This window comes from Hemicordylus capensis, chromosome 7 (genome assembly GCF_027244095.1).
Source record: "Hemicordylus capensis ecotype Gifberg chromosome 7, rHemCap1.1.pri, whole genome shotgun sequence".
NCBI classification, from domain to species: Eukaryota; Metazoa; Chordata; class Lepidosauria; order Squamata; family Cordylidae; genus Hemicordylus; species Hemicordylus capensis.
The window spans coordinates 26,226,675-26,252,465 of record NC_069663.1 but is presented as its reverse complement, the minus strand read 5'-3'; the positions used below and the strand labels follow the sequence as shown (position 1 = coordinate 26,252,465).

At 49.9% G+C, this 25,791-nt stretch overlaps 1 protein-coding gene across 1 annotated transcript in view; it reads right to left on the bottom strand.

The window, feature by feature from the left end:
* The window catches only part of RYR1 (ryanodine receptor 1), a 122,723-nt gene extending 100,937 nt beyond the window's left edge, over positions 1–21,786 (bottom strand). The window contains exons 1-4 of the mRNA XM_053267249.1: positions 21,604–21,786; positions 7,706–7,825; positions 6,389–6,493; positions 625–699 (exon numbers count right to left, since the gene is read on the bottom strand). Coding sequence (XP_053123224.1) covers positions 625–699; positions 6,389–6,493; positions 7,706–7,825; positions 21,604–21,663 — 360 coding nt within the window. The 5' untranslated portion in view covers positions 21,664–21,786. The remainder of the gene's footprint in view (positions 1–624; positions 700–6,388; positions 6,494–7,705; positions 7,826–21,603) is intronic.
* Between the last annotated feature and the right edge of the window lie 4,005 nt (positions 21,787–25,791).

The following is a 25,791-nucleotide window of genomic DNA, read 5'->3' as shown; positions in this document are numbered from 1 at the left end:
TTGGAGACATAATGTTTGGACCTTCCCTCCAGCAAGTAGCTTCTTACTGCTGCATCATCCAACAGTAATTCAACACAATTACCACTGGTCAAATGAAATGCTACAGCAACAGGGGCCTCTCAACCAATAGTTCCAGCAGTCAATCAGCAAGGGAAAGCCAGTGCAAACACCCACTAGACTAAAAGGGCAGCCAATCATGACCCCGTTCTACACACATACGGCCCTCCTAAGAATGTTGACACAGAAGGAAAGGAAAGCCGGCGACAACCGTACCCCGGATGACCTCAGCTTCTTGACTTAGAACTTACACTTGGCTTCCAGAATTCCTCTCAGCCCATTTGATGTTTGACACCTTCTTGGCTGAGAAATCTGCCCACCTCCTAAAATCCGATTTTGGATTCCTTGCAATTTCTGCGTCCCAGGCGGAGAACATATGATGCGTGTTTGAAAATAAATCCGCCTGGCTCAGGACATGGACGTTAAAACAAAATGGCTTGGCTGCAGTTGTAGGAGAGCGCTGTTGCTACCCACTGGGCCATGAAGTTACCCCACGTTGTACCATATTCCCAGACATCCTTGCCTCTCCAGTGACCTTTTGCACCCACCTTCCCCAAATTCTCTTACCATGCCACTGTGGGAATGCCGGAGAAGAATTGCGTGTCCATACAGCAGAGTCCGGTGTCCACCACCTTGGGAAGACTGTGAAACAGAGAAAGCCAAGTCAGCCTTTGAACCTGAAAATCCCATTCATGGAATATCTAGTCCAGAAGTCCTTTGGCCCCATGCCCAAGCCCACTAAAAAACAAGATGGCAGCTCCTTCCCTCAAGAGTGTGGGGAATGTGCCCTGAAGTGTCTCACTGGGTCCCAGACCTTGCAGTCGGCAAGAGAAAGTTAACTGAGAAATAAAGGCCATTGTGAGACCCACCAAATTCCTCATAGAACTTGCAGGGCATCACAAAAACAAGAACCACTCATATTTGATCCAAGCAAACTGATCTCATGCCCTAAAGTTAAAATAGGCCCACAAAGCAGATGCTCAGAGCCAGATCGGGAAAATTCTAGAAGGACCTGGTGAATGGGTGGGCGTAATTTTACCACACAACGGTATCTGCTGTGTAGTAAAATTCTCCTCAGAACTCAGCAGAATGTAACGATCAGCTTCCCAAATGGCTACGTGCACACTATAAGAAGTTGCCACTTGAAAAATGGCATTCTGCCTGCACACAGTGACCTGGAGGCGTTCTTACTGCTAAGAACGTTTCCAGCATAGATAAAGTTATTCTGGAAGATTTCTTCCAAGGGACCCAGTAGGCACAAGGCAGAGTAGCCCAGCAGAGATCAGCTCTCCCCACAACCACAGCTAATGATCCTTGACCCAAAGCAACTTCCTAGTCCTCTTCATACATCTACACTGTCAGTGTCAAAAGGAAGGATCCCTTTGAAGAGGTTTGCCATACCTTTTCTCTAACAATATGTATGTATATCAACCAAGCCAATGAAGAGGTTTCTGCCCCACCATACACACACTAATGCCACTATTACACAGCACTCCTCAACATCCAGCATTTTACTGGCATCTGTTTTTGTGGCAATTCAAGACAAACAGCTTTTGTTACCACAATATGTATATGGGTCATACCACTGCAATTTATATGGTGCAAAACTACACAGGTCACATTATTACAGAAAATGGAAACACAATTGCTCAGACTGCTTGCCTGAGTATATATCTGCAGTATAAATGACCGTAAGTACCCAGGCTGTCATATTATGGTAAATATGGCCATTTATTATATGAGTTGCATTACTGCAACAATATGCTCATAATACTGCAGTGTATAAATGGCCATTAGCGAATGGACCATATTACAGCAGTAAATGATGGTCATAAATACTTGTGCATGTTATTGAATTATACTCTGTAAAGCAGCATTTCCCAAACTTTTGAGAGGTGAGGCGCAATGTACTTCTCCCCCACCCCAAATTAAAATGAGATGCCAATTACAGCTGAAAAACCTTACTATCAGGGTGTAAGAGTTAAAGAATGGCTTCCATTTTAATTATAATAATATAAAATGAAAGCTCACTTTCTGAGGAGGTTGCCCACTGCATCACTGTATGACCGGCTGCTCTGGGCATGCCACCTGACTAGAGGAAGGGGTTGCTTTGAGCAGTGAGTCATGCAGAGGCCCAATGGATGATCTCCCCTGAGGGCAGCTAATTTTGGAACACCTTTGCAACAGAGAGCATTGCTTCCTTCAATCTATCCCAATGCAAAGGCACAGCAGAATGACCCGCCCTCGGAGGGGGCTGACCAGAAGGAAGCATGTCCAGGCCTTACTGGAACTTCTGGTTATTGGATCGGTTTCTTTCTCACTGCACGCATGCAATTCTCCCAGGTCACATTAGTGTGCCTCGATCCACATTTTGGGAACAATTGCTGTGTGGTCATTACAGCAGTATTTCAGTCCATCTAGCCAACAACTGTATGGGGTCTTACTTCCAGAGTCTCTATGGTCCATATCACTACAGTATAGGTGATTGTGAAGGCACAATTCAAATTACTACAGTGTATACAACCATAACATTTTATCTGGGCCGTATATCCAACCCAAAACAAGATGGGCCTCAATGCTTATTTATTTGTCTGTCACATATGTGAGCTGCCCTTCCTCAGTGGAGCCCAGGGCTGTGGTACCTCATTTTATCCCAATATAGCCATCAGGGTGCATGCCCCGTGGCTGGAAACGGCCAACGTAGGTTGCTTACGGCCAAGATTTAATGGGCATCCTTCCCATAATCCCCTACTGGGAGAGGGCGCATGATCACCATCAGGCAGGCTGCATTCCGTGATCCTCACGACTCCGGTTGCCCTGAGAAGGAATACCCCAAGCATCTTGTGGGAATGAATGTCATTTCCCAAGCAGTGCCCCAACAGTTGCAGAGGGTGGACCACGGCCAACGTTTTGGACCAAGGGGGACAAAACAGAAGGAGGCACCCCTCTAGGGGGAGCACACGCACTGTCCAACATGGAGCCATCTTGACGGGTCAAGATCACTCGGCTCAGTTTCACAGTGCCACCACAATCACAATGGTTTCACACCACCACAATCTCACTGCGTCCCAGTTCTTCGCACTGCACTCTGCTACCAGCTGGTAACATACTCCCCAGTATAGTAGAGGGTGTCCCCCCTTGTTCACATTTAGGAAACATGCAATGAGGTGCAAAGAACTGGAGGATGGACTGGGTTGGGGAAGGGATAACCAAAGCCAAAGATGGAAGAGTCCAGTGGGAGAAGAGGTGTGTGGGTGAGGCGAAGAAAGGGATGGGATTTCGAGGGTCAGAGGATGAGGAAGATTATTTAGGGGGAAAGAAAATGGGGTTTCCACCTGGTTTTGATCAAGGGAGAGACACTCCCCCACCAGCGTTCCCTCTAACAGGGATTCCCAGATGTTGTTGACTACAACTTCCAGCATTCCCAGCTGCAATGGCCTTTGGCTGGGGATTCTGGGAGTTGTAGTTAACAATATCTGGGACTCTCTGTTAGAAGGAACAGTGCCCCCCCCACCTTGCCCCTCCACTAACATCCTTTCCAGCAAGAAGTGCCCCCCAAACTGTCAATCAAACCTTACCCAATAGTACAGATGTGGATGGGAAATGCCCCACCCAATCTGAAACTGCAAAATGACACTTGGGTGGAGTTGGTTCATATCGGGAGACACTTCTTGGTGCTCACTTCCTGGGGTTCACAGGTGACACCAGATGTGGGGCAAGGAAAGGCAAGCAAGCAACCTGCCCCACAAACAAGTAGTTTCCCCCACATTGCTGGGCCCCCATGGTTACTTGGAGAAAAGGCACTTTGCACATGCTCAGTGCTTCTCTTTATAGTCATCTGTTGTTATAAATAGGTCACTATTTATTTAAAGCTCCCCCACCCCAAAAATGCACTTTGTGGCTCCCCCCTCTATTTTTTTTCTGGTTCCAACACTGCAGGGGCTTCTTGAAAAGGTGGGGTGGGAGATAAGACAATGACATAACTCCATGGGACGACAAAGAAGCAGTTAGATAGACTATTCCTGCAAGAAACCCACGAAAACACAAACCCAGTTCTTCCCCACCTTATAAGGTTGCCACATTTTTAACAGCTCCTGCTCCTTTGCCTTTAACAGCAGCCTGACCCACAGAAATTAAGCATCTCCCCCTCACATTATTTCCACTTCAGGAAAAGTTTCACTTGCTACATTTCTGTGTGTCAGGCTACCGTTCCAGAAACAGAACCAAGATCAGGAACATAAATTGGCAGTTCTGCACTTAAAAAACTGGAATACTGATCGCTTTTCCCCCAGTTCCATGGGTGAACACAGAAAGCCCACTTCTATGCTGAGGTCCATCTAGCTCAGTACTGTCCACCCTGACTGACAGCAGTGCTCGTGGGCCTTTCCCAGCCCTACCTGCTGCCAGGGGACTGAACCAGGGTTCCCTCTAACAGAAAATCCCAGATGTTGTTAACTACAACTCCCAGCTTCCCCAGCCAGAATCCCAGGGATTCTGGGAGCTGTAGTCAACAACATTCTGGTATTCCCTCTTACAGGGAAATACTGGACTGAATCTGGGCCATTCTGCAAGCAAGGCAGGTGGCATAGGTCCCTCAGCTGGAAAAGGTAAAAACTTTCAACAGCATCTTACTTGGAGGAAAATCCTCAACTAAGGATTTCTTCTGTGGTGCAAAACTGGGAGCAGCCTTGATCCCAGAGTTGTTTTGCAGCTATAAGACTGGGCTAAGACGCAGAGGGTGGGGGTTGTGGACTCTGCATACATACTAGCATCACAGAGCTGCCCGTTTCTTTAAACTTGCCCCACACACTTCTGGTTTCCAGCTAACTCCAAAGAAACTTGAGAAGGTGGGAACCCCGGGAAAAGGAGAGGAGATGGATGTGCACAGCAAAACAGGGCAGGGAGAAGGAAGAGAAGGGGTTTAGAAGGGAAATGGGCGTGGGTTGGATCACGGCAGTGAAGTCGGCACCTACCCACTTGTCCAAGTCAACGCCCTAAAGAGGCAGGCAGCAGAATTGAGAAGCCAAAGGAAAGAAGAGGAAGAAAAGATGAAGCCAACTCTGGTTCCTTAGACCTGGTGAGAACGAGGGCAGCAAGATTCCCGGGAGCTGCCCCTGCCCCAATCAGCGTCCTGAAGATACAGCCCACCACCATCTGTACCCAGACCACTTTCCAACACCGCCCTGCCCCCTGCCGGTGTGTGGGAATCTTCTTACACATACCCTCAGAGAACATACCCAAGCAAAATTCAAAACCAAGTAGAAGCCATGAAAGATGGTAGGGAAGACCTCTAAGAAGCTGGATGCTGTCTTAATTTTTCATGGACAGATGCCTTTAACAGTTGCAGAACAGGCAGCATATCAACAGGGGAAGCTCTCCTTCAAAGTTTCACCTTTTGGTTCCTGCCTGGCTGCCAGCAGATAAAGTCACAAGGCAGCCTCTCTTCATTAAAAAGTCAATAAAATACTCTCAGACTCTGGACAGGGAGGTCATCTTTCAATGGCTGGGCCTCAGGTGGCCAACTTTGTTGTACCTGTCCCAGCTCCTGTGCCTTTAACAGAAACTTGATCCACAGATGTTAGATCAGGGGTTCCCAACCTGAGGTCCCCAGATGCTGTTCCAACTATAATTCTCATAATCCCCAGCCACAATGGCCATTGTGGCTGGGGATGATGGGAGTTGTAGTCCACAACATCTGGAGAGCCAAGGTTGACGACCCCTGCATTAGACAGCAGTGCTTATTATCTCCATTGTGAAAGATGAAACACATACACATACATGCACACAAGACCTTAATAGACTGTGACTGAAAGCTTGGGGAGCAAATGGGGTGATGGAAATTATTTAGGGAGAGCCTCCCCGCCACTACCCCCACTCCCACATGGAGCCATCCCAGTCATGAGAAAATTCAAAGGCTAATTTCTGCAGATTAAGCTCCTGTCGAAGGCACAGTGGCAGGCCAAGCCAGTCGCTTGGTCAGTTGGCAATCCTAGTTGATGTTCCCAGGGGTGTGAGGGAACAGCCAATAAAAGGAAAGGGTACAGTGGTTTATCTAGGATGGCTGAGGGTATTCCGATGTACCAGCTCAGTCCACAAGTACAGCTGCCACTTCTTAAATTTCCCAGCATGCCTTCCACTGAAGCCAGATATTTAGCAGGTGAAACATTTCCTGGAATAAAGTGATGGGGGAAAGTTTCACCTCCTTAACTTCTGCACACTGGGCATGCCCGGCCCAGCCAGCTCACCTCGGAGATACTCTGCCATATCCCAACACACCCACCCCCTCCCGCTGGGCTGCGTCCCGAGGAGAGGGAGAGTTTGCAGTGCCTACCTCGGAGCCCACCTCCACCGTGTTGGCCAGCATCTCCTGCAGGGCTCGTACGGACAACGACTGTTCCAGGCTGAAGCAACATATAGCCAGGTCGGGGGGGACTTTCTGTGCAGGACAGGGGGAGAGAGATCAAGAGGTTAGGTTTTTATTTTGTTTTTATCGGGGGTCTGCAAAGTTCCCGGATGCTGTGGGAGACAGAAGGCAAGGCACGGTCCTTTCTTCACACCATCATCTCTTCGCTGCCAGGCCACAGTTAATCCATGGAATCTGGTGGATCCATCAAAGCAAAAAGAAGTAGTTGACTGTACACTGTATTTCCAGCACAGAGGGGAAGGACTTGACTGCCCAAACGACTGCTGTTTGAAGCTGTAGATCTAAACGTGGCATGAGATTGCCAGGTTTTATATTAACTAACTCAGGGGTCTCAACCTTTGGTCCCCAGATGTTCTTGGACTACAATGTCCATCATCCAAAGGCCATTGTGGCTGAGGGTGATGAGAGCAAGGGAGTAGGGAGCTTGCCGGTACCCGGGGGACAAGGTTCCGCCACCAGTTCCCTTAGATTTGTGCACATGCATTAGCGCATGTGCAGCACACCCCCACACCATGCTCCCCTGCATCCACATCGGACGCGGGGCAGGACTGCGTGTCCACTCCACACGCAGTGGAGCAATGGAGCAGTGCCCTTCCTCTATTGTCCCCAAGCCCCTGGATGAGAGTTGTAATCCAACCACATCATCTGGATAGCCGAGGCTGAGAATCCCTGAGTTAACTGACTGTAAACATTTATATGTGGCAGGATTTGGGGTCACCCGGCAGATCTTGCCCTCACAGCAGCCCTTACAGGCTTTTCTTCCTCATCTACCCCAGTTCCACCCAGTGACCATGACAAACTAAACCCAACAGAAGACCACCCACCCACACAAAACCATGAACGTTAAACCCTGAGACTGCTCCTTCTGCTTTATTGCTAGCCACAGTCACAATGTTCAACACAATACTTTCCTCCAGGAACACAATCGGTTTTCTGGCTGAGAAACACCCAGATCGCAATGCACCAATAGGGTCCTTACAAGCCAACCCACAGCTACAGAGAAGCTTTCTCCTACTGAGTCTGACCCTTGGTCTGTCTAGCTCAGTACTGTCTACACTGACTGGCAGTAACTCCTCACATCTTCCCAAGCCACACGTGAGATGCCAGGGACAGAACCTGGAACTTTCTGCATGCAAAGCAGATGCCCCACCACTTACCTCCCCCACCCAGGGAGAAAGACATTCCACATGCTTCCCTCCTGGCTCCCTTTCCCTCAGTACACACCTGAGCATTGGAGGTAGATTCCAGAAAGCAGAGCCGGTTCCCAAAGCCTTCGGCAGACAAGCATAGTTTCAGCTGTTCCTTCAGGATTGTGGCTGAGCACTGAAGGACGACCTCATCTTCCTGAGGGAGTGAAAGGTATCTTAAAGTCATAGTAAACAAAGGCCAAGACGCCCCAGGATGTCTAGTCCAGACTCTTGGCCGGTGTTGCCTGTAGCAGGGATTTGACTACAACACCCATAATGGAGAGCATACTCTGCACAGTCCCCCTGGCACCATGTGGAGATGACTGTTCCCATGGTGCAGTGCTATATTTTGCGCAGCACCAGTGAGGCTCCTTTAAGGGAAGTGGACCTCTCTTGAGCCCCTGCACCATCTTGGAAGACGTGCACAGAATGTAGCCCTTCCCAGAGCTTTCCTCTCCATCTCTTTTAAAGGGCCCTCCCAGCACAGAGAAAAGCACAGGACTAGGCAGAGATCAGCACGGTAGGAAATGGCTCTCCCATTGAAGGTTTCTTGACAAAGTAGCCCGAACCTGAGAAACAGCAAAGGCAGACCTCCATCATCTTGAAGCGAGAGCATCACTCCACAATGTCTAACAGACCCTCCCTTCACCAATTCCCTAATTTTATCTGACACAGGAGATAGGGCCACTTTGCATCTCACCCCCCAGAGGAGATGAAATTAGAATACTCTTTGAACTACAGACAGGTGTGAGACCCACAGTGGTCTGAGCCCAGCTCACCCCCTCCCTCACGGCAGAGGACAAAGACCTGGCCAGTGTCCACCCTTTTCCATCTGCAAATGGGTGTTCCACGGGAGAAGCTGTAGAGATTGACACTCTCTCAGCCAAGGATCTGCCTACAGATAGACTAAGGTAAAACTCAGTGCTAATCAGTTAGTAAATGCTTTTTGTATTTTTTAAAAAAATTCCTGTATTCCTTTCTTTACTCCCAGTTTCACCCTATTCCCCCGCCCCAAGTCCTTATTCTGTGTGCAACCCTTGTTTCTTAATCAAGTTCATATACTTAAAAGTGGCTTCAGTCAAATTTAACAGGTTCTGGAGGGTTACTCGCAAAACAAGACAGCTGGAAGTTGTTTTGAGAGAAGCTTCAATTGCCATGGTACCCTCCCCCCCCACACACACTTCTTTTGTCTTGTTGTTGCCTCTAGTCAAACCAGACGGTTTGGCAAGCTTTGAAACAACCTACTGAAAAGAAGCAAAATGCACACCACACACCATGATCTCTCTTTTAAACTGCCTTCACGGTAAGTGAACCAATGCTCCGTCTGCACAATCTAGTCTCCCACACATCCATCTTGACCTCTCTGTTCCCTTCCAGTTGCTACTCCACTGTTCAGGCAACTTTCTTAATGCTCTCCCACAGAAAGACATTGCTGGAATTCATGCTGTCGCTCTTCAGCTGGTGAGGATCAGCAAGGGATGGAACAGATCCCTTGGCGTGATGGGCAGCTACAGGTGGTCCCGGCAGCTTGTTTATGTCCAAACTAGAGCAGAAAGAAGGATTGGGAGCTAGTTGTCCAGGTGCTTTGGGCCTGGGGTGGAGAGAGGAAGAAGCCACCTTGATGGGTCCACATGGAAAAGGGAGAGGGTGTTGACCTAGATTTTTATTTTATTTTTATTTTATTTTAATCTTAAGAAGCCCCTTCCTTTAAGCCTTCTAGGTCTGGTATGGTCATTTTCCAAGCCCAGCAATCTTTAAGCTATGGAACAGATGACCACAGAAGCCAGAACAAGGTCTTGACCCCTGGGGTTCATCTCTCCCCAGCAGTGGGAGAGGAATATGGCCTTGGGGTTTATATCATGCTGCATGTAAGGGCTTCTGGGTTCTAATTCCCCATTTCGGGAATGAAATTGGGACCTAAAAGCAGGCGTTCCTGACCTTGGGTCCCCAGATGTTGCTGGACTACAACTTCAGAACGGCAATGGTCTGCACTGTGACTGTGGATGATGGGAACAGTAGTCCAACCCAAGACTGAGAACCCCTGACCGAAACTTGGAGCAAATGTAGGGTAGGGTTGTCAACCCACCATGATTGGCTAGGAGTTGACCGGAACTGGCAGGTGACTCCTGAAAGCAATTCTGGAGATTTTACTGGCTTGGTATTGTTAAAAATATTGAGGGGGGGGGGAGTCTCTAGAAACAGCTTCAGCTGAAGTTGGCAACTCTGTGTGGATTAAAGTGGTAAGAGGTGCCTACAATTTGGAGGATTGCACGCTGGTAGCCACTTCCCACTGCTGGGCCTATTCAAGCCTGTCTTAACATGGATTATTTATTCCTTAGCAACCCTGAGCTACCATGCTGCCTTCACCATCAGAGTGGCTAAAGGAGACACTCTTTCCCGCCCTTGCAAAGGGTGAAGTGGAAATTTAATCCACTATTAATTAACGACTAGCAACCAACAGTCAAAGACTTGGCTAGTTATTTTAAAGCAACCTGTGAACTTCCGCCTTCTCACATCTGCAGCTCATGGCTAGGTGCACCTATTCTTTCTATCTATTCGTCTTCCCAAGTTTCCTTCCACTTTCAGCCTTCTCCTCTTCCTCTCATTCCTCCAGACCACTTCTAACTCTGCCTCCCCCTTCTCAGGCCTCTGCCTCCTTTGATGTGTTTGGTTAAGTAATATATACAATATTATTTTTTAAAAACAAACAAAAAAACAGTGCGTGTACACAAGGTGGTTTTCTTCTGTGGTTTTGCTCTGCTGTGACATCACAGAAGCTCAGCCTTTTGTTGCTAGAAGCTTCACCATCACCACAAAATCCTTTAGCAATCACTAAATAGACTCTAAACCTAGGTAATTCATACAGATTAATTAAGAGAGTGTATAAATTTATGCTCTTGTGTTCAGCAGGATGTATCCATCTTGCACATTTCAACATGCCCTCACAGTTAAAAAGTTACACAGGCCCAAGTCTCGTTTTCCCACCCCGAAGGACTGGGTGAGGCGGCCATTTTGGGTGCCATTAAAAGGCAACCATTTCTCAACAAGTCAATTATTGAGAAACGTTTATTGTGAGGAAGGAAGGAGAGATTTGGATTTTCCTGTCTCAGGGCCAAAATACCTGGGCTGGCCCTTCAATTAATGACACACATCCCCTCTGTCCTTTCTGTATGTGCAGGCCTGAACCAGTAAAAAAATCAATACTCTGACACACAACCTCACTTAAACCCACATTCCCTCACACCTATTCGGCCTATAGGCCATTTACCTCAGATGCTGAGAAATGAGTGCTTTGTAATTACAATGGAATGAGAGATTTTTGACACGCTTTTATATCTCACATACAATGCACTGAAACTGTCATTCCCACAATATAGCTTCATTCCAGGGCTATCCCTGTCAGGGCTGATGTTGGCCTACAACTCCCACAATCCCTGGCTATTGGACACTGTGGCTGGGGATTATGGGAGCTATAGTCCAAAAACAGCTAGTGTTCCCTTTAACAGGGATTCCCAGATATTGTTGACCACAACTCCCAGAATCCCCAGCCAAAGACCATTACAGCTGGAAATGCTGGGAGCTGTAGTCAACAACACCTGGGAATCCCTGTTAGAGGGAACACTGGCTGCAGAGCTTTCAATATCTTTAAAACTTCCTCACAACTAAGAGCAAGTCTTAGAGGTGCCACACATTTTCAAGTGGCCCTGCGGTGCGCCTGCAAGAACAGCCTGACATAAAACAATCAGAGCTTAATCCCACCACTCCATTGCCATGTGAGGAAAAGCTTCACCCAGTTTTCTCTCTAACAAGGATTCCCAGATACTGTTGACCACAACTCCCAGAATCCCCAGTCAAAGGCCACTGCAGCTGGGAATGCTGGGAGTAGTCAACAACATCTGTCGGCAGATGTCTTCACGGGCTCCATTTTCACATGCCAGACTGCTGGCATCTCTGACAAGGCCTCGTTCTGACATTCATACAACAGAGGAAGAGATGCCACCACCGGGGTTGTCTCCTTTTTCATGAACAGGGGCTCTGCATCTTTAATGGTCACCCAAGAAGCGGAAAATAAGCACAAACGGCCGATTTTTCGCCTTTCATGGCGTTCAGGGAGGCACAGTGCCTCTCACAGGGTAACCAGGTTAATGATAAGGAGGCCACGGCTCCTTGTACCTTTAATAACTGTGCTGAGGAGGGAATTTTGACAAGTACAGCTTTTCTCACTCCTGCATGACAGGCTGCACTGTCAGGATTCATTCTTCTACACAACTATTTATGGCACCAGAGTCTTTAACAGCTGTGTGACAAGCAGAAATCAATGGGTGAAGCTGCCCCCTGATACAATGCCATGTTTGTACCTGTCATAACAGTTGTCAAAGGCCTACAGAGGCTCTATCCATAAAAAAGGGTTCGATTTAGTGCTCACTCTGAATTAAAACCTGGATTCAAATCTAAACTCAGGTCAAAATTCACTGCCTGGGCTTGGCCACAGTCTATCATCCTCACAACAGCCCTTATGGTAAAGAGTTAAGAGGCCTTCAGTCTGAAGCGGGGCTCAGCCTCAGAACTGGCTGTGTGAAGAAGGTGCCTCTGTGCATGTACAAAGTGCCTTTCCCCTCATGACCCCCTGGGCCATCAAAGCCAAAGCGTCAAATATAAAAGGGCAGGCCTTGAAGGTTATAGGGCATATTTCAAGGCAGGTTCACACACCCCAGTTCCTCTGAGACTAACATTTCCCTTGAGAAAGCCACCATACTGGAGATCAGGGCTGCAGCACCTTTTCTGTGCTAAGAGCCTCAAATCAAATCGGGAGAAACGCAGATCAGCAGGGTTGATACCCAGAGCCCGTTACTTCTTCCCGCTGCCATCGATCAAGGGCATGGAAGCGTGACGGAAGCATGCAGCAGCACCTATCCTGGAAATGAGCGAGCAAAAGCGTGCATTGGTCAGAGAACGGGGATAAACAGCAGCCGTTGGGGCCTTGGCACACAGCCAGGTTGGTGGAGAAGAGTGACTCAGAAATCAGCCGGGAAAGAGAGGACAAGAGAAGACGTATATCCATGCCCTGCCTGTCAGCTGCCTCCAGGCAATGGGCAATATATTGACAGTGGGCAGAACAGGCCAAAAACCAGGCCAGGGATACAAGACATCTGGATTCCATCCATGGAAAAGGTGAGAGGGATAAGGTCTAATGCCTAGGGCAGGAGACAGGTCTATGGGGCTCAGCCCCACCATCTCTAGACCACTTTAAGGGTCAATTTGGAGTTATCAGATCCGTTCCCACCAGACCAGAGAACTATTCAGTCATTACATTATACTGCGCAGAGGTGTCTGCACACACATACCTGTTTGTGTATATGAATAGCTGTACATGCATTTATTTTAAAAATGAATCTGGGTACAAGGCCCCTTCATATGAGAGCTACAGGTAGGAAATGTACTGTGTGTTGAGCAGGACGTGAGGACAGTGCTCAGATGTGCCCTAAATCTGGGAACCAGAACTCCTGGGTTCTGCTCCAAGGGTTTTGCTGCAGGTAGGGAAGCAGCGTAGCTTTGCATCCCAGCACAGTCTCCTTCCACTGTTTGAAATCCAGCCTTGATGGCCGTGGAGAGGAGGTGAAATGTGAGTATCCATTCCTCTCATTCCATTGATTTCAGACCACTTGGCGAGCCAAGATCAAAAGGATTGCAGCTGCCTCTGGGGAAGAGGAACACCCTCGAAAGCCAGACATCATGGTCAAAGCTTGAAAAGGCTCTAGGCAGCAGCAAGCTGCTCAATGCAATTCCAGAGAAAGCGGAGCTGGCTCTGAGTATACAGGTTGTTGTTGTTATTAATTAGTATTATTATTGTTTACACAGTCAGACAGGTGCTATTGACTGGTTTGTTTTATCCAGACATAGAGTCCTTCCCAAGGACCTGGGATGGCTGGATTTTATTATCAATGTTATTGCTGTTATCATTATAGATATTGTCGCAGAATATAGGCTGTTCCCAGTAAAGCTGCTTTTTGTAATTGGCTGATGGTGATTTCTGTGGCCCCGATGGTGTTGAGGTGCTCTTCAAGGTCTTTTGGAACTGCACCTAGGGCGCCAATTCCCACTGGGATTATTTTGGTCTTTTTCTGCCACCGTCTTTCAATTTCAATTTGAAGATCTTTGTATTTTGTTGTTTTTTCTATTTCTTTTTCTTCTGTTCTGCTATCCCCTGGTATCACTGTCGATTATTTTGACTTGTTTTTCTTTCTTCTCAACTACAGTTATACAGTTGTTGTTGTTTGTTTTATTCGATTTCTATACCGCCCTTCCAAAAATGGCTCAGGGCGGTTTAAACAAAGAAACAATAAATAAATAAATAAATAAATAAATAAATAAATAGATAGATAAATAACCCCCTTGTCCGTTCCTTGCAAGAGCTACAGCCACATACACATTAACTTATACAGACATTTAAAGGCAGGAAGGAAAGGGGATTTCTATTAACAATACAGTTAGAGAAAGTGGGGTGAAATATGGGCAATAGTTCTGCAGGAGAGTATATGTTCTGCCTACAGAGAGTCTCTGCTTCCAACCCGGCAGTGCCAGTTATGGGGTTCTCAAACAGATACTGTTGGGCTACAACTCCCATCATCCCCAGCCACAATGGCCTTGTGGATGGGGATATTGGGAGTTGTAGTCTGACAACATCTGGGGGCCTTGGTCTGAGAATGCCAGGATTAAAGGATCTCAGGCAGCTGGGAATTACTGGCATGGAGCTAATACCAGGAAGATGTTGCCGGTGAGAATAGAGCAGTTTGGGGCTAGATAGACCAGGGCCCTTAATGGGTACAAATCCACTTAATATGTTCTTCCTGTGGAGATTCAGCAGAATTACCTTCTAGAGGAGGCTGGCAGGAGAGGCAAGGTCAGAACAGCAACTCATAAAGAGAAAAAGTGAGCAGACTCCTCTGGGGGCATGTGCTTCAGACTCACAGGAATTTTTAATTTCTTTAATTGATGTATTTCTCACAGCACACGAGCATCCAGAAATTAATGCACTAACCCTTCTAAGCGAAGGCAATTAAGCAAGGTTTGGGAGAGGACTGAAATAGCGGAACCTAAAGCTTCTAACATTCTTAAGAAAGAAGTGAGGACGACAGTTGGGCCCCATGAGATTTGGGCTCCAGGAGTCCGTTTTATTATTAAGCAGGATCCAGCTCAAGAAGATAATATGCACTATTTACACTTCGTTTAGCAAGTGAGCTGGTATATGTAATTTTGACACAAATTAGGCATGGATTCAAAATTATATGAATCCTTGGAGGCTCTTCAGTTTTGTAAATAAAGCTGGAAGAGGTTAAAAAGAAAGACAGTGCCCCCCCCCACCAAAAAAGCCCACGGCCACTGCTCAACACACCGAGCCTCATTTCGAGCCTCTGCTCCTGGTTTAGCCTTGAACTGATCAGTGTCTCTTAGCCTCAGTTCCCCATCTGTAAAATGGGAACAGCAGCAAAAAGCCAACTGCAGAAGGGGTAGTAGAGCAGAGTCATAATCAACACAAATAAAATCCTTGGCATACTGGAGTGCGTGGTGAAAGCCAAAGCCCATCCTTCTTTTGTATTGCTTTCCTGCCCCAGACTGCCCCTCTCTGTTCCCTCCAGCGCCACCCCATCTCCCTGCCTCCTTTTCATTTCATGTACCTGGCCTCTAGCCCCCACCCATCCCTCCCCAGAGGTCAGGTTTCACAGCAGGGCCTATTTCTGCCCAAGGAATATGCCGCATCAGCCCGTATGCAGAGAGACCTTCTCTGCCCTACTCACCACCAGGGGCAAGAGCATAGGCAGTCCCACTAACCCACAGAGCTGGAAATGAGGCGAGGTAAAGGGATGTGCACTGCCAAGAGCCAACCCCGGGGGGCACTGCTGAGCAGCTAGGCTCCACTGCCTTGACAGCTCCCTTTGTGGGGGCTAGTGAAAGGGGTTTAAGAGTCACTGTCTTTCTCTGGTCTGCAAGCTACCCAGATCCAGTAGCCATTTTCTCCCCCTCTTCTGCCTGTCTGAAAAGCTTGCCTTCTGGCACGGAAGTCGGCAGAAGGCAGCCCAGGCAACACTGCCACTCAAAGGGCCCATTTTGGCACAGGGGCCACCAGTTGGCTGAACCCTACTGCTATTCCAAGGACACGGATTATGCCCTTGAGTGGTATCACCTGTGCCAAGAGAGGTGTTTGGTGCCAGGGAAACACACACACACAGCGGGTTGGCCTAGAACCCTGCCCTTCCAGCCGGTATGAAAACAGATTCCCAAGACGTCAAGTCCTTCCTGTGCCTGATCAATCCTGTGACGCTTGTGCAGAAAACCTGCCTGTGCACCAAATTCAAACCAATTCTGGCTCAGCACCCTTCACTGAGAACCACCAGAGGGTTCAACCTTCTACACTCTGGGCTGCCAGCAGGGAATCCACAGGAAGCTATCCAAGCTGCAACTTCGGGAAAATGCAGCAGGAGCCTAGAATAGCAGAAATTAGCTGCATGGCCACCCAAGCAGGAGATGGCGATTTAGAAGGCAAAGTCACAAAAGGAACCACTACAACATTCATGGTGCAATCCGGTGGAACAGGGACATAGGAAGCTGCCTTATCCTGAGTCAGACCTTTGGTCCGTCTTGCTTAGTATTGTCCACACTGACTGGCAGCAGCTCTCCACGGTTTCAGGCAGGAGTCTTTCCCAGTCTTACTGCATCCTGTGGGGAGGTGTGAGCAAACTGTTGATCCACACAGCTGATCGGCACCTCAAAGGGCCAATTCACACATGCATGTACAGCACATTACAACAAGTCACAGATGATCGTGTGAACCAGGGCTGAAGAGTTTTGTGTTGGAGGCAATAGGACATGCCTCTCTGTCCACACATGCGAGTGACCACTTGGCGTTGCAGCAGGGGACACAGATGTGTGAAGCAGCCCTGAGTGATCAGCTGGTGAGCAACAGCTCCAGTCTCCGGTTCCCTCGTCCTCTCTCTCCCCATCTGCTAACTGCACAGGCTGCAGCAAGAGAACAGAAGAGGGGGGATCTTGTCTGGTACAAAACCCTCAGAACTCAGAAATAAAGAAATGCTAGGAAACAAAAGGAGAGATCTGGAGAGGGAACCGTTCGTACAGAATCCCCAGTTCCACACATGGCGAGGAGAATCCCCTAAGCAAAAGCAATGCTTATTGGCTTCAGGAAAAGAAAAGGAAAGGAAATCTCAGTCTCTTTACAACTTTCCTTGTTAAGGGCATGCAGATGGCTTAAAATAGGAAATCGCTCTCCAGGAGGAATAGCTAGTTATTCATGGTTCTGAAAAAGTAATTAGGTAGGCGTAGGCCTCCCCTCCGGCATCCCCCCTCGGGAGGAAAGCACCCCCAAAGAACGGGAATTAAGGACAAGATGGCAGGTGGCCCAGAAGAGGCTAAAGGCCTTCTCCGACAGTGACCTCTGAAGAGAGAAGAGCCTGCAGGGCCCTTGGGGTGGGGGGAGAAAGCGGGAGGGGGGATGTCCCAGCAGAACCTTGTGCTGGAGAAAGAGAGAAGGGACCCCTGTCTCCCCATCAGCCTGGCTCAACCCTGTCCCATCTCATCCTCCCTCGTCGGCCAGTCCCACAGACCTCAGGAGGGGCAGGGGCCGGGTATTTTTGGAGACTGCACCTGTTCGAAGCATTCCTGCAAAGGTCTGGGTAAGCACATAGCTCAGCGGGGGGGAACTTGCTGACACACAGACCAACACAGGCGCGCGCACACACACGCCTTATGGACAGGTCAGGAATGCCTTTTTGGCAGACAGGCACACTCGCCTAGAGGACTCCGCCGAGAAGCCGCCCTGCCCAGATTCACACGCACATACAAAGCCAAGGGGCCGAATGAGCAGACGCAGAAGAGGGCCAGGTGCCTGTGGTCTCCATAGCTGCTGTGCCAACGACGACATTTCAGCAGGCGTGGCCAGTGATGGCACACTGCTGCTGACTAGCCAAAAAGTTGCATGCACCCAAAACGTCCCTTTCTGTACAGCTGTTGAAGGCACCTCGGTGGCAGATACCTTTGGCCGTTCTGCCCACAGGGAAATCTTTCCGTGTCGGCTTGTCTGCTGCCCAGTCCTTGTATGTTGCAACAGATCCTGGGACACACTCTGAGCCATGTTTGAAGTTGCCCTGAGTGTTACCAAGGTCTGCTGGACCTCACCATCACTGCCCCTCAAGAAGTGGGTGCACAGCCAAAAATGCTCCCAACGTTCCCTTGCAGCTGCAGACTCGAAGACTGGACATGGAGATCAAGCCACAAACACACCAGTTGGGAACAGCAAGGGTTCCCAGCCTTGGGTCTCCAGATGGTGGACTGCAACTCTCAGCATGGCCTCTGGCCACTGTGGCTGGGGATGATGGGAGTTGTAGTCAAACAAACAGAAGTACTTTTTCACACAACAAAACATCATCTTGTGGAATTCTCTGCCACGGGATGTGGTGACAGCCAACAACCTGGATGGCTTTAAGAGGGGTTTGGATGACTTCATGGAGGAGAGGTCTATCAACGGCTACTAGTCAGAGGGCTATAGGCCACCTCCAGCCTCAAAGGCAGGATGCCTCTGAGTACCAGTTGCAGGGGAGTAACAGCAGGAGAGAGGGCATGCCCTCAACTCCCGCCTCTGGGCTTCTCAGAGGCATCTGGTGGGACACTGTGCGAAACAGGATGCTGGACTAGATGGGCTTCCTTGGGCTTGATCCAGCAGGGCTGTTCTTAAGTGGTATATGTGTACAGATATGTACTGCATACAGTATGCACAGATTGTACGTATGCTGGACATAATGTGTGAATAAGGCTACAAGGGGTAGGTACAGAATGAACACAAAGTACCAGCCAACTACTTAGGAGAAAAACAACAAAGCGTTCTCCCAGAGGCAAAGCACCAATGCTTGCACCTTGGAAGAGGGGAATATCCCCACGAGTGCTTCCCTTATATTTAAAAATATAAGAACACCCCTGCTGGATCAGGCCCAATGCCTAGCTAGTCCGGCATCCTGTTTCCCCTCCCACAGTGGCCCACCAGATGCCCCTGAGAAGCCCACAGGCAAGAGGTGAAGGCAAGCCCTCTCTCCTGCTGTTGCTCCCCTGCAACTGGTGTTCAGAAGCATCATGCCTCTGAGGCTGGAGGTGGCCCACAGCCACCAGACTAGTAGCCATTGATGGACCTGTCCTCCATGAACTTGCCTAAGCCCCTTTTAATAAAGCCATCCAAGCTGGTGGCCATCACCACATCCCATGGCAGAGAATTCCACAGATTATAAGACCATCAGGAGGGGGTGGTTTCTTCAGGGGGGCTGCCACTAACTGCCCTTATCCAATCCAACGCCAGCACAGCATCCTTCTAATAATGGGTGCTGCTAGCATCTACCGTGGCTTTCTTTTTAGATTCCTCCTGCTATTCTTTTTTCCCCTATGTAAAGTCACTGGGAATGTTTCTGTTGAAAAATGGCATATAAATATAAACAGTCCCCTACAACTTCACAGCCTTCATCTGCCACAACAAACAACTGTGTTCTTCTCAGAGGTTGGAGAGTGGGGGGTTGTCCAGAAAGGCCGGCCGTAACGCATTCTGAGCCATCCGTTTCATCTACGGACCCACAACCGAATAGACAGGACAGATCCCTTCTGCCCACCCCACTCGATGCAACCCTGGCTTGCTTTCTGGCTCTCATGGGATTATTCCTCAGGAATCTCTTTGGCTGTGATGGGAGTTTAATTTTGGAATCTATCCAAGAGGGGCGGGTGAATCTTGCCTTTCCTCTATGAACTCCTGTTCTTCTACAGCCGCGTCTTCCACCCTTGGGTCCCCCATTCCCAGCCGGCATGATGGGAGTTGTAGTCCGACAACAGCTAGGAACCCAAGGTTGGAAAAAAAACCCAGTTCTACAGAATCCGGGACGGCCCTTCCTGCCTGATGCACCCACCCACACCTGTGTCCAGCCCTGCACACTAATTTACGGGTACGTTCTCACACATATGCAGACCACGTCCACCTCAATCTCCCTGGAATCACACAGATCAAGGTGCCTGGGCCCCAACAAAGAGCAAGGGGAGCTCTCTCATTCTCCTCACCCTGCGTGTCCAGCTTGCGACCCAAGATAATCCAGCCCCGGGTTAACCCTTTGGGGGACCACTCCACCGAGGCTCTTTTCCCTGCAGCAGGGGTGGAGGGACCCTGCCACTCCCTCCCCAAGACCTGAGATGCCATCCCCTGATGAATGGCATTCAGCTGTCCGCCCAGGATAAATAAAGGCTTGTAACTGGAGGAGAGGCTGCCCAGCATTAACCCCTTGCTGCCCAGGGTGCATGCACATACAAAGTGGATCACCTTTTTCTGCAACCAACTTCTACTGGAAACACACAGCACCCGGCTGGGTGTGCCCCCTCCGTGCTCCCCCCCCTCCCCGCCGCTTGCGTGGTTCAGTTCCTGCAACCCTGCAGCCTCCCTTTGCATGAGCAAAGTGCTTTCTGTTTTCCAAACACAAGCATTTGTTTTTGTTATCTAATCAACAACTCCCTGGACCAGACAGGCAGGGATGGCGTTTCCGCCCCCAAGGACATTCCCATGGGGCAGAAGCAGAGCTGGGGCAGTCACAGAACAGCCTTTGAGTAAACAAATTTGGGGAAGAGAAGAGAGAGACAGCTATCAACTAGCTAAATAGAACCTCCACGTTCAGAGGCAGTATGCCTCGAAATATCAGGCGCTGAGAACAAACAATGACGGAGGTCTGTTGGCTTTGGGTCGCAGGGACCAGGCCCTGCTTGTGAACTTTCTAGAAGCCTCTGGCTGGCTGTTGGGAATGGGAGGACTTTTGGACTGATCCGGCACACCACTCTTGGTATGTCTTGTGTTCAACCCCAGGGGAGAAGGGAGAGAAGAGGAACAGGGGCTGACCCAACCCTCTCTTCTCCCTCCCTCCCTCCCTCCCTCCCGGCAAAACCCTGTGGAGACCACCTGTTCCCAGGCATTCTGGTGGCTGGCATCCCGCCCTCTAATTTTAGCTCCTGCTAAGTGCAAGAGACAGAAGATGGCCAAGACCCATATCCTGCTCTGTGCGCCCCCCACCCCCAAAGCAAAAAGGGAGGGAGGAAAGGCAGATTGCTCAAGGCTACACTTAAATGCTGCTTTCTGGGCGAAGAGGGCTTCCATATACACCCAGCACCGGTTCCAGGAGGACCCAAGTTCACTCCCTGGAAACCCCCCCCCCAATTTGGGCACCCACACATTTCCCAAAGGAGCCTTCAGGCATTTGACCTCTTGGAGGACGTTCCTGCCCTGGGCACAGCCGGCCACTGGCCTGCTCTCCTCCAGCAAGCCAAGGTGCTTCTCTCTCAAAGCACCACAGGCTGATTGTCTGAACACGCCAGCGAGAAGCCCGGGGGGGGGGGGGCGGCCAACTTCGGGGGTGCTGCTGGTGGGGGTGGAAAGACTCCAAGCACCTCCTCCATGAGGAGCCGGGGTTCTGGCCCGGCCAAGGCGACCTCCCCCCCCCGCCTCAACCCCATCTCCCATCACCAACAGGTCGCAGGACCAGCTAGGACACCCCCCCCCCCTTTTTGGCATCTTACTCCCTCCGCATTCAGCCCCCCCCCTTGACATCACAAACTTTCCCTCTCTCTCGGGATCTCCCCCTCCACATCAGGGCCCTCTGCTTGCCTCCCCCCTCCTTCAAAAGGTTTTGTCCTTCAACGCCCCCCCCCCCCGCCAGTCCAAGGAGCCCCCGAGCCCCCAATTCTCTGCCTCTGGCCTGCCTCCCCCCGCCTCCCTTCTTCTCCAACCTCCGAGGTGACAGCCTGCCCCCCCCCAGGCTCTGCGCCCCTCGCCCCCTCCCCAGATCTCGCCCCCCTCCCCCCCGCCTTCCCCACACCCCCTGCCCCCCGCCCGCCTCCGGCCAAGCCCCAACTCACGGTCCGGAGAAATTGCACATCATCTTCGCCTTCGCCGCCGCCGCCGCCGCCTTCGGCCATGGCTGGGCGCTTTGCTGGCTCGCGGAGGGGGCTCTCTCGGGGGGCAGCAGCAGCGGGGCTGGGGGGCCGCCCGGCGAGGCTCGTTCGCAGCTGCCGGGAGCCGCCGAGACACTACGGGGAAGCGTCCCGCACTCAGGCAGCGCCGGCTAGCGGCTCGCCAGCCGGCTCCCCGCCCCCGGACCGCCCCTCGGAGAGAAAGCGGGGCGGGGGGGGGGGAGAGAGGAGGAAGGATGGATGGGTGGATGGGTGGATGGAAGCGCGGGGGGGGGGCGCGGCGGGGGATCCTCTGCCCCCACCAAGCCTTGGTCTGATCTACCCGCTGGCTGGCTGCCAATCACAACCAGAGCGACACACATGGAGCCTCCACGGCCAGAAGAAGGCTACCTCGGCGGCTGCTGGGGACGCCGGGGAGACGCCGCCGCCGCGCCAAGCACTTGATCTGGTCGTCGAGCAAGGCGGCTCTTAGACCGTTGACGCTAAGAAGGCCGAGCAAGACTATATGCCCGGCTTAAACTAACCCCTTTGGGACTCTCTCCAAGCAACTTCTAAGTCCGATGGCCAACAGAAGCATGTTGCATTTAGATCCTGTTTTCACTGGTATACGTTTGCTCAGCAATCTTTACGACATCCCTGCAAGGGAGGGGCAGGCATGATGATTCTAGTAACTCAAGAGCCAGGAAACGGGAAATAGGGGTCCGGCTGCAATTCCAGGGAGACTGGCTAATCTTGTGCTTCGAGTTGCTGAGGGATGGTTCTAGTCCTTATGAAGGTGGGATTCTGGAACAGCCTGCATTTGTATTACCGAATAGAGGAAAGTTACAAGTATGCTAGCGGTTTAGTTGAGAAAAATTGTAAGAACTCTAGCTCTGTAGACGGGGACCTTATTAAGCCCCCAACTGTGCATGCATATGTCCAATATCTCTATTCTGGAGTTAGTTTGGGAATGTATTTCTCAGGGAGTTCCTGGTACAGTGAGATTGTGTGGATGCTGCTTTCCACAGAGTGGGGAAAGAGGGTGGGAGACGATGTGCCAGAAGTTGAGTGTAACAACACAGTGCCTTTGAGCATATATCGAGTGCTGCTTTCCAAAGGTGTTTTACCTTCATTTCGAAAAGAATGCAGGGAAACCACATGAAATATTTTTTTCCTGGACATCAGGCTTTACCGCAGGTTTTCGGCAAGCCTTTACTGCAACTTGCCCCCCAATATGGACGCAAAAAGTGGAATTTTTTTTACCCCAGATCAGAGGCATAGCTAGGGGTAAGGGGGCCCATGTTCAGCCCTCTCCCCAGTGGCCCCTAGGAGTCAGGGAGACAATGAAGAAAATATGGAAGTGTGGAGCTGGGGACCCGGGTTCTTTGAACCCCTCTATTCAATTATAGCTACACCCCTGCCCCAGATATAAATTGGGCTATATTCTAATGCGCAATGAAAAACCCAAATCGTGTGTGAAGCTTTCCCTGATAGTTCGCAGAGACTTTGGGGTAAATCAGGCTGATATGTGAACACACACACACACACACACACACACCCCTCTTCATTCCGGAGGAGATGCAAACTAAAAGCCCTGTGTGAAAAAGCTCCTGTCTCTTCTCCAGTTCTGGCCCCAGCCCAAGAGCAGAAGATTCCAGACAGCAGAACTCCAACCAGTGGATAAGCTTAATTTCTCACCTCTGAAGGGTGGCATTGGGGAGCCCGGGGAACTGAAGGTGTGCAGGGAGAGACGGGAGTTGTGTTTGAGAAACTGGAGGCTGGCCACAGACAGCAGCCCCTACTAAAGCAGACCAGACCGAAGCCAGCAAAAAACCCTTGAAAAGGAGAGTCAAATCTGCAGTGTCATGATGCAGGTGACAGGGAAGCTATCCACAAACACCGAACAAACCAACAGTGTTTTTCTGGCGGTGGGGCGAGAGAGCCATGCGAGCAGGGCCTCAAGTGCAGCAGCAGGGCTCAGCATCAGGCTCTGGATTCAGATTTCGACCTCCCCTTTTAAGTATCAAAGGCCTAATGAAGACCGCGTGAGCACGAAACCCGGGAGACAAAGCGCGGGACAGCCAGCACTGTGCCTCTTGATCCCAGTCAAAATAAGAACAGACATTCCCTGCCATGTTCTGGAGCAGCAGGCTCTGGTCCATGCCGAGAGTCCACTTCCCCATCACCAAAGAAGAACCCCACCCCACAACCTCCAGGAAATGAGGAAGGGCTTTGAAGAAAGCAGATACGATGTATGCTCTCCCCAGCATAATCGATGAACAACAGGGGCGTGCCTGTGAATGTTTAAGGGCATGGCCAAACAACCGGGGCACACGGGCACCATGGCATACAATGCTGAGTCCAAGCATAACACCCACAGGAAGCAGAGAATCCAGTGCATGCAAACCACATATTCCTGCTGCTATCCGATCCCCTGCTCTCTGAGCAAAGAGGCACCTTTTAAAAGTGGTAATTCTCTTATATTTAGCAGGGGGAGAGCAGCTGGCCCTATCCATCCCCAACACAGCATCCCTCCAGTGGCTTTTGCTGGTGTCTATCTCATGTTTCTTTTTAGATTGTGAGCCCTTGGGGGACAGGCAGCCATTCATTCATTCATATCTATGTACAGTGCTTTGGGAACTTTTGTGGGAAAGCGGTATATAAATATTTGTCATATTCGTATTCCTTGAGTCCCAAAACTGAAGAGCCAGGCTCACCCCCCACACACACATTTTACTGAGACGGGGGATATACTTGGAGCCATTAATTCCCATAGCAAAGATGACTGCCCAAGCCCCCACCCACTATAACACATTCTTGAAGACTGGGTTCCACCCCCTGGATGTGGCAGGCACACCCACTGACATGATGCATAATGCTCCCACCCACCCACCCACTTGGAGATTCTGTTCCTAGAGACTCTGGGGAGGGAGCCGATTCCTGAAAAGTGAGCGCTCAAGCCCCTCATGCGAACATGACTGAGTCAGGGACCTCCACGTGGCCAACACAAGGACAAAACAGGAGCCGTGGTTTACCAGGGACAGATTCCAGAAACAGGGATTGCTCCAGTACCTTCTCCTGACGGGCAGCTTTACTAGGGCAGGAAGTGCCTAAAGTTCGTCCGTCCTGAGCACCGCAGTAAAGTGCTACTTTTTCAGGATGCATATAATGCACAGGAAATGCAAAACGTCCGGAGCAAAGCTGAATAATGCCACTGGCTGAATGGCACTTTTTGTTGCCATCCTGACATTGCTGAAAATGGTCTCCTTGTGTGGAAAGCCACACACACACACCCCGCCTATACATAGCAAAGCTGTGTTAAATTGCAGTTTGGAAAAGCTCTTGGTAAAGCCTCTGAGATTGTAGCAACCCTGTGAGATGTGGTAAGCCTCCAAAGTGGCCATAGAGAAGGCACACACACACACACCAGCCTAAGCCCCACAACACACAGTTGTCGTAAGGATTACTGGGATAATGAATTGAGCACTTGAAACACACACACACAAAAAGCAACCTATAAAGACATGAAGTTATTAGTAGCAGCAATAGCAGCACGGAAATTAACCACTGCCTCCCTGCTGTGGAATGTGCATTCCTTCACCCACCTGAAACGGATCAAGCAAATAGCCTTCTGGTTATTATGTGTGTTTCACATGCAACCCTTCTGCAGATAAAGCACAGCTGATGGAAATTAGACAAAGAAAGAACCCCCTCTGAACACATTTTTCCAGCAGCAAACTAGCAAGCTGTTAGGGGCTGAACATTCTGCCTAGCTGAAAAGCTTGCATGGCCCTGGACCTGGCATCGGTCCCAAAAGGCTATTTTACTTCTCTTTGCCGCTCCAACACCAAATTATTCATTGACAGTATCTTCCGATATCAAGTCAGTTTCCACCCTTGCAGAACTTACACAAAGACGCCAAGTGCCCAGGTTGCTGATAAAATCCTTCACAACTCAAAAGTTAAAATGTTTGCCACTTGACTCTGGCGTGCTAGTTACGTAAGAGCTTATTTTTAAAAACCTATTACTTTGTCTCCGTGCAAGAAAATAAAATGGACCGAAAGCAGCAAAAGAGCAGAGAGGAAGAAATTACAGTCGTGCACACCAAGCTTTTTATAGACCCAGAATATTAAACCGATTCCCCTGGGGGGCTCA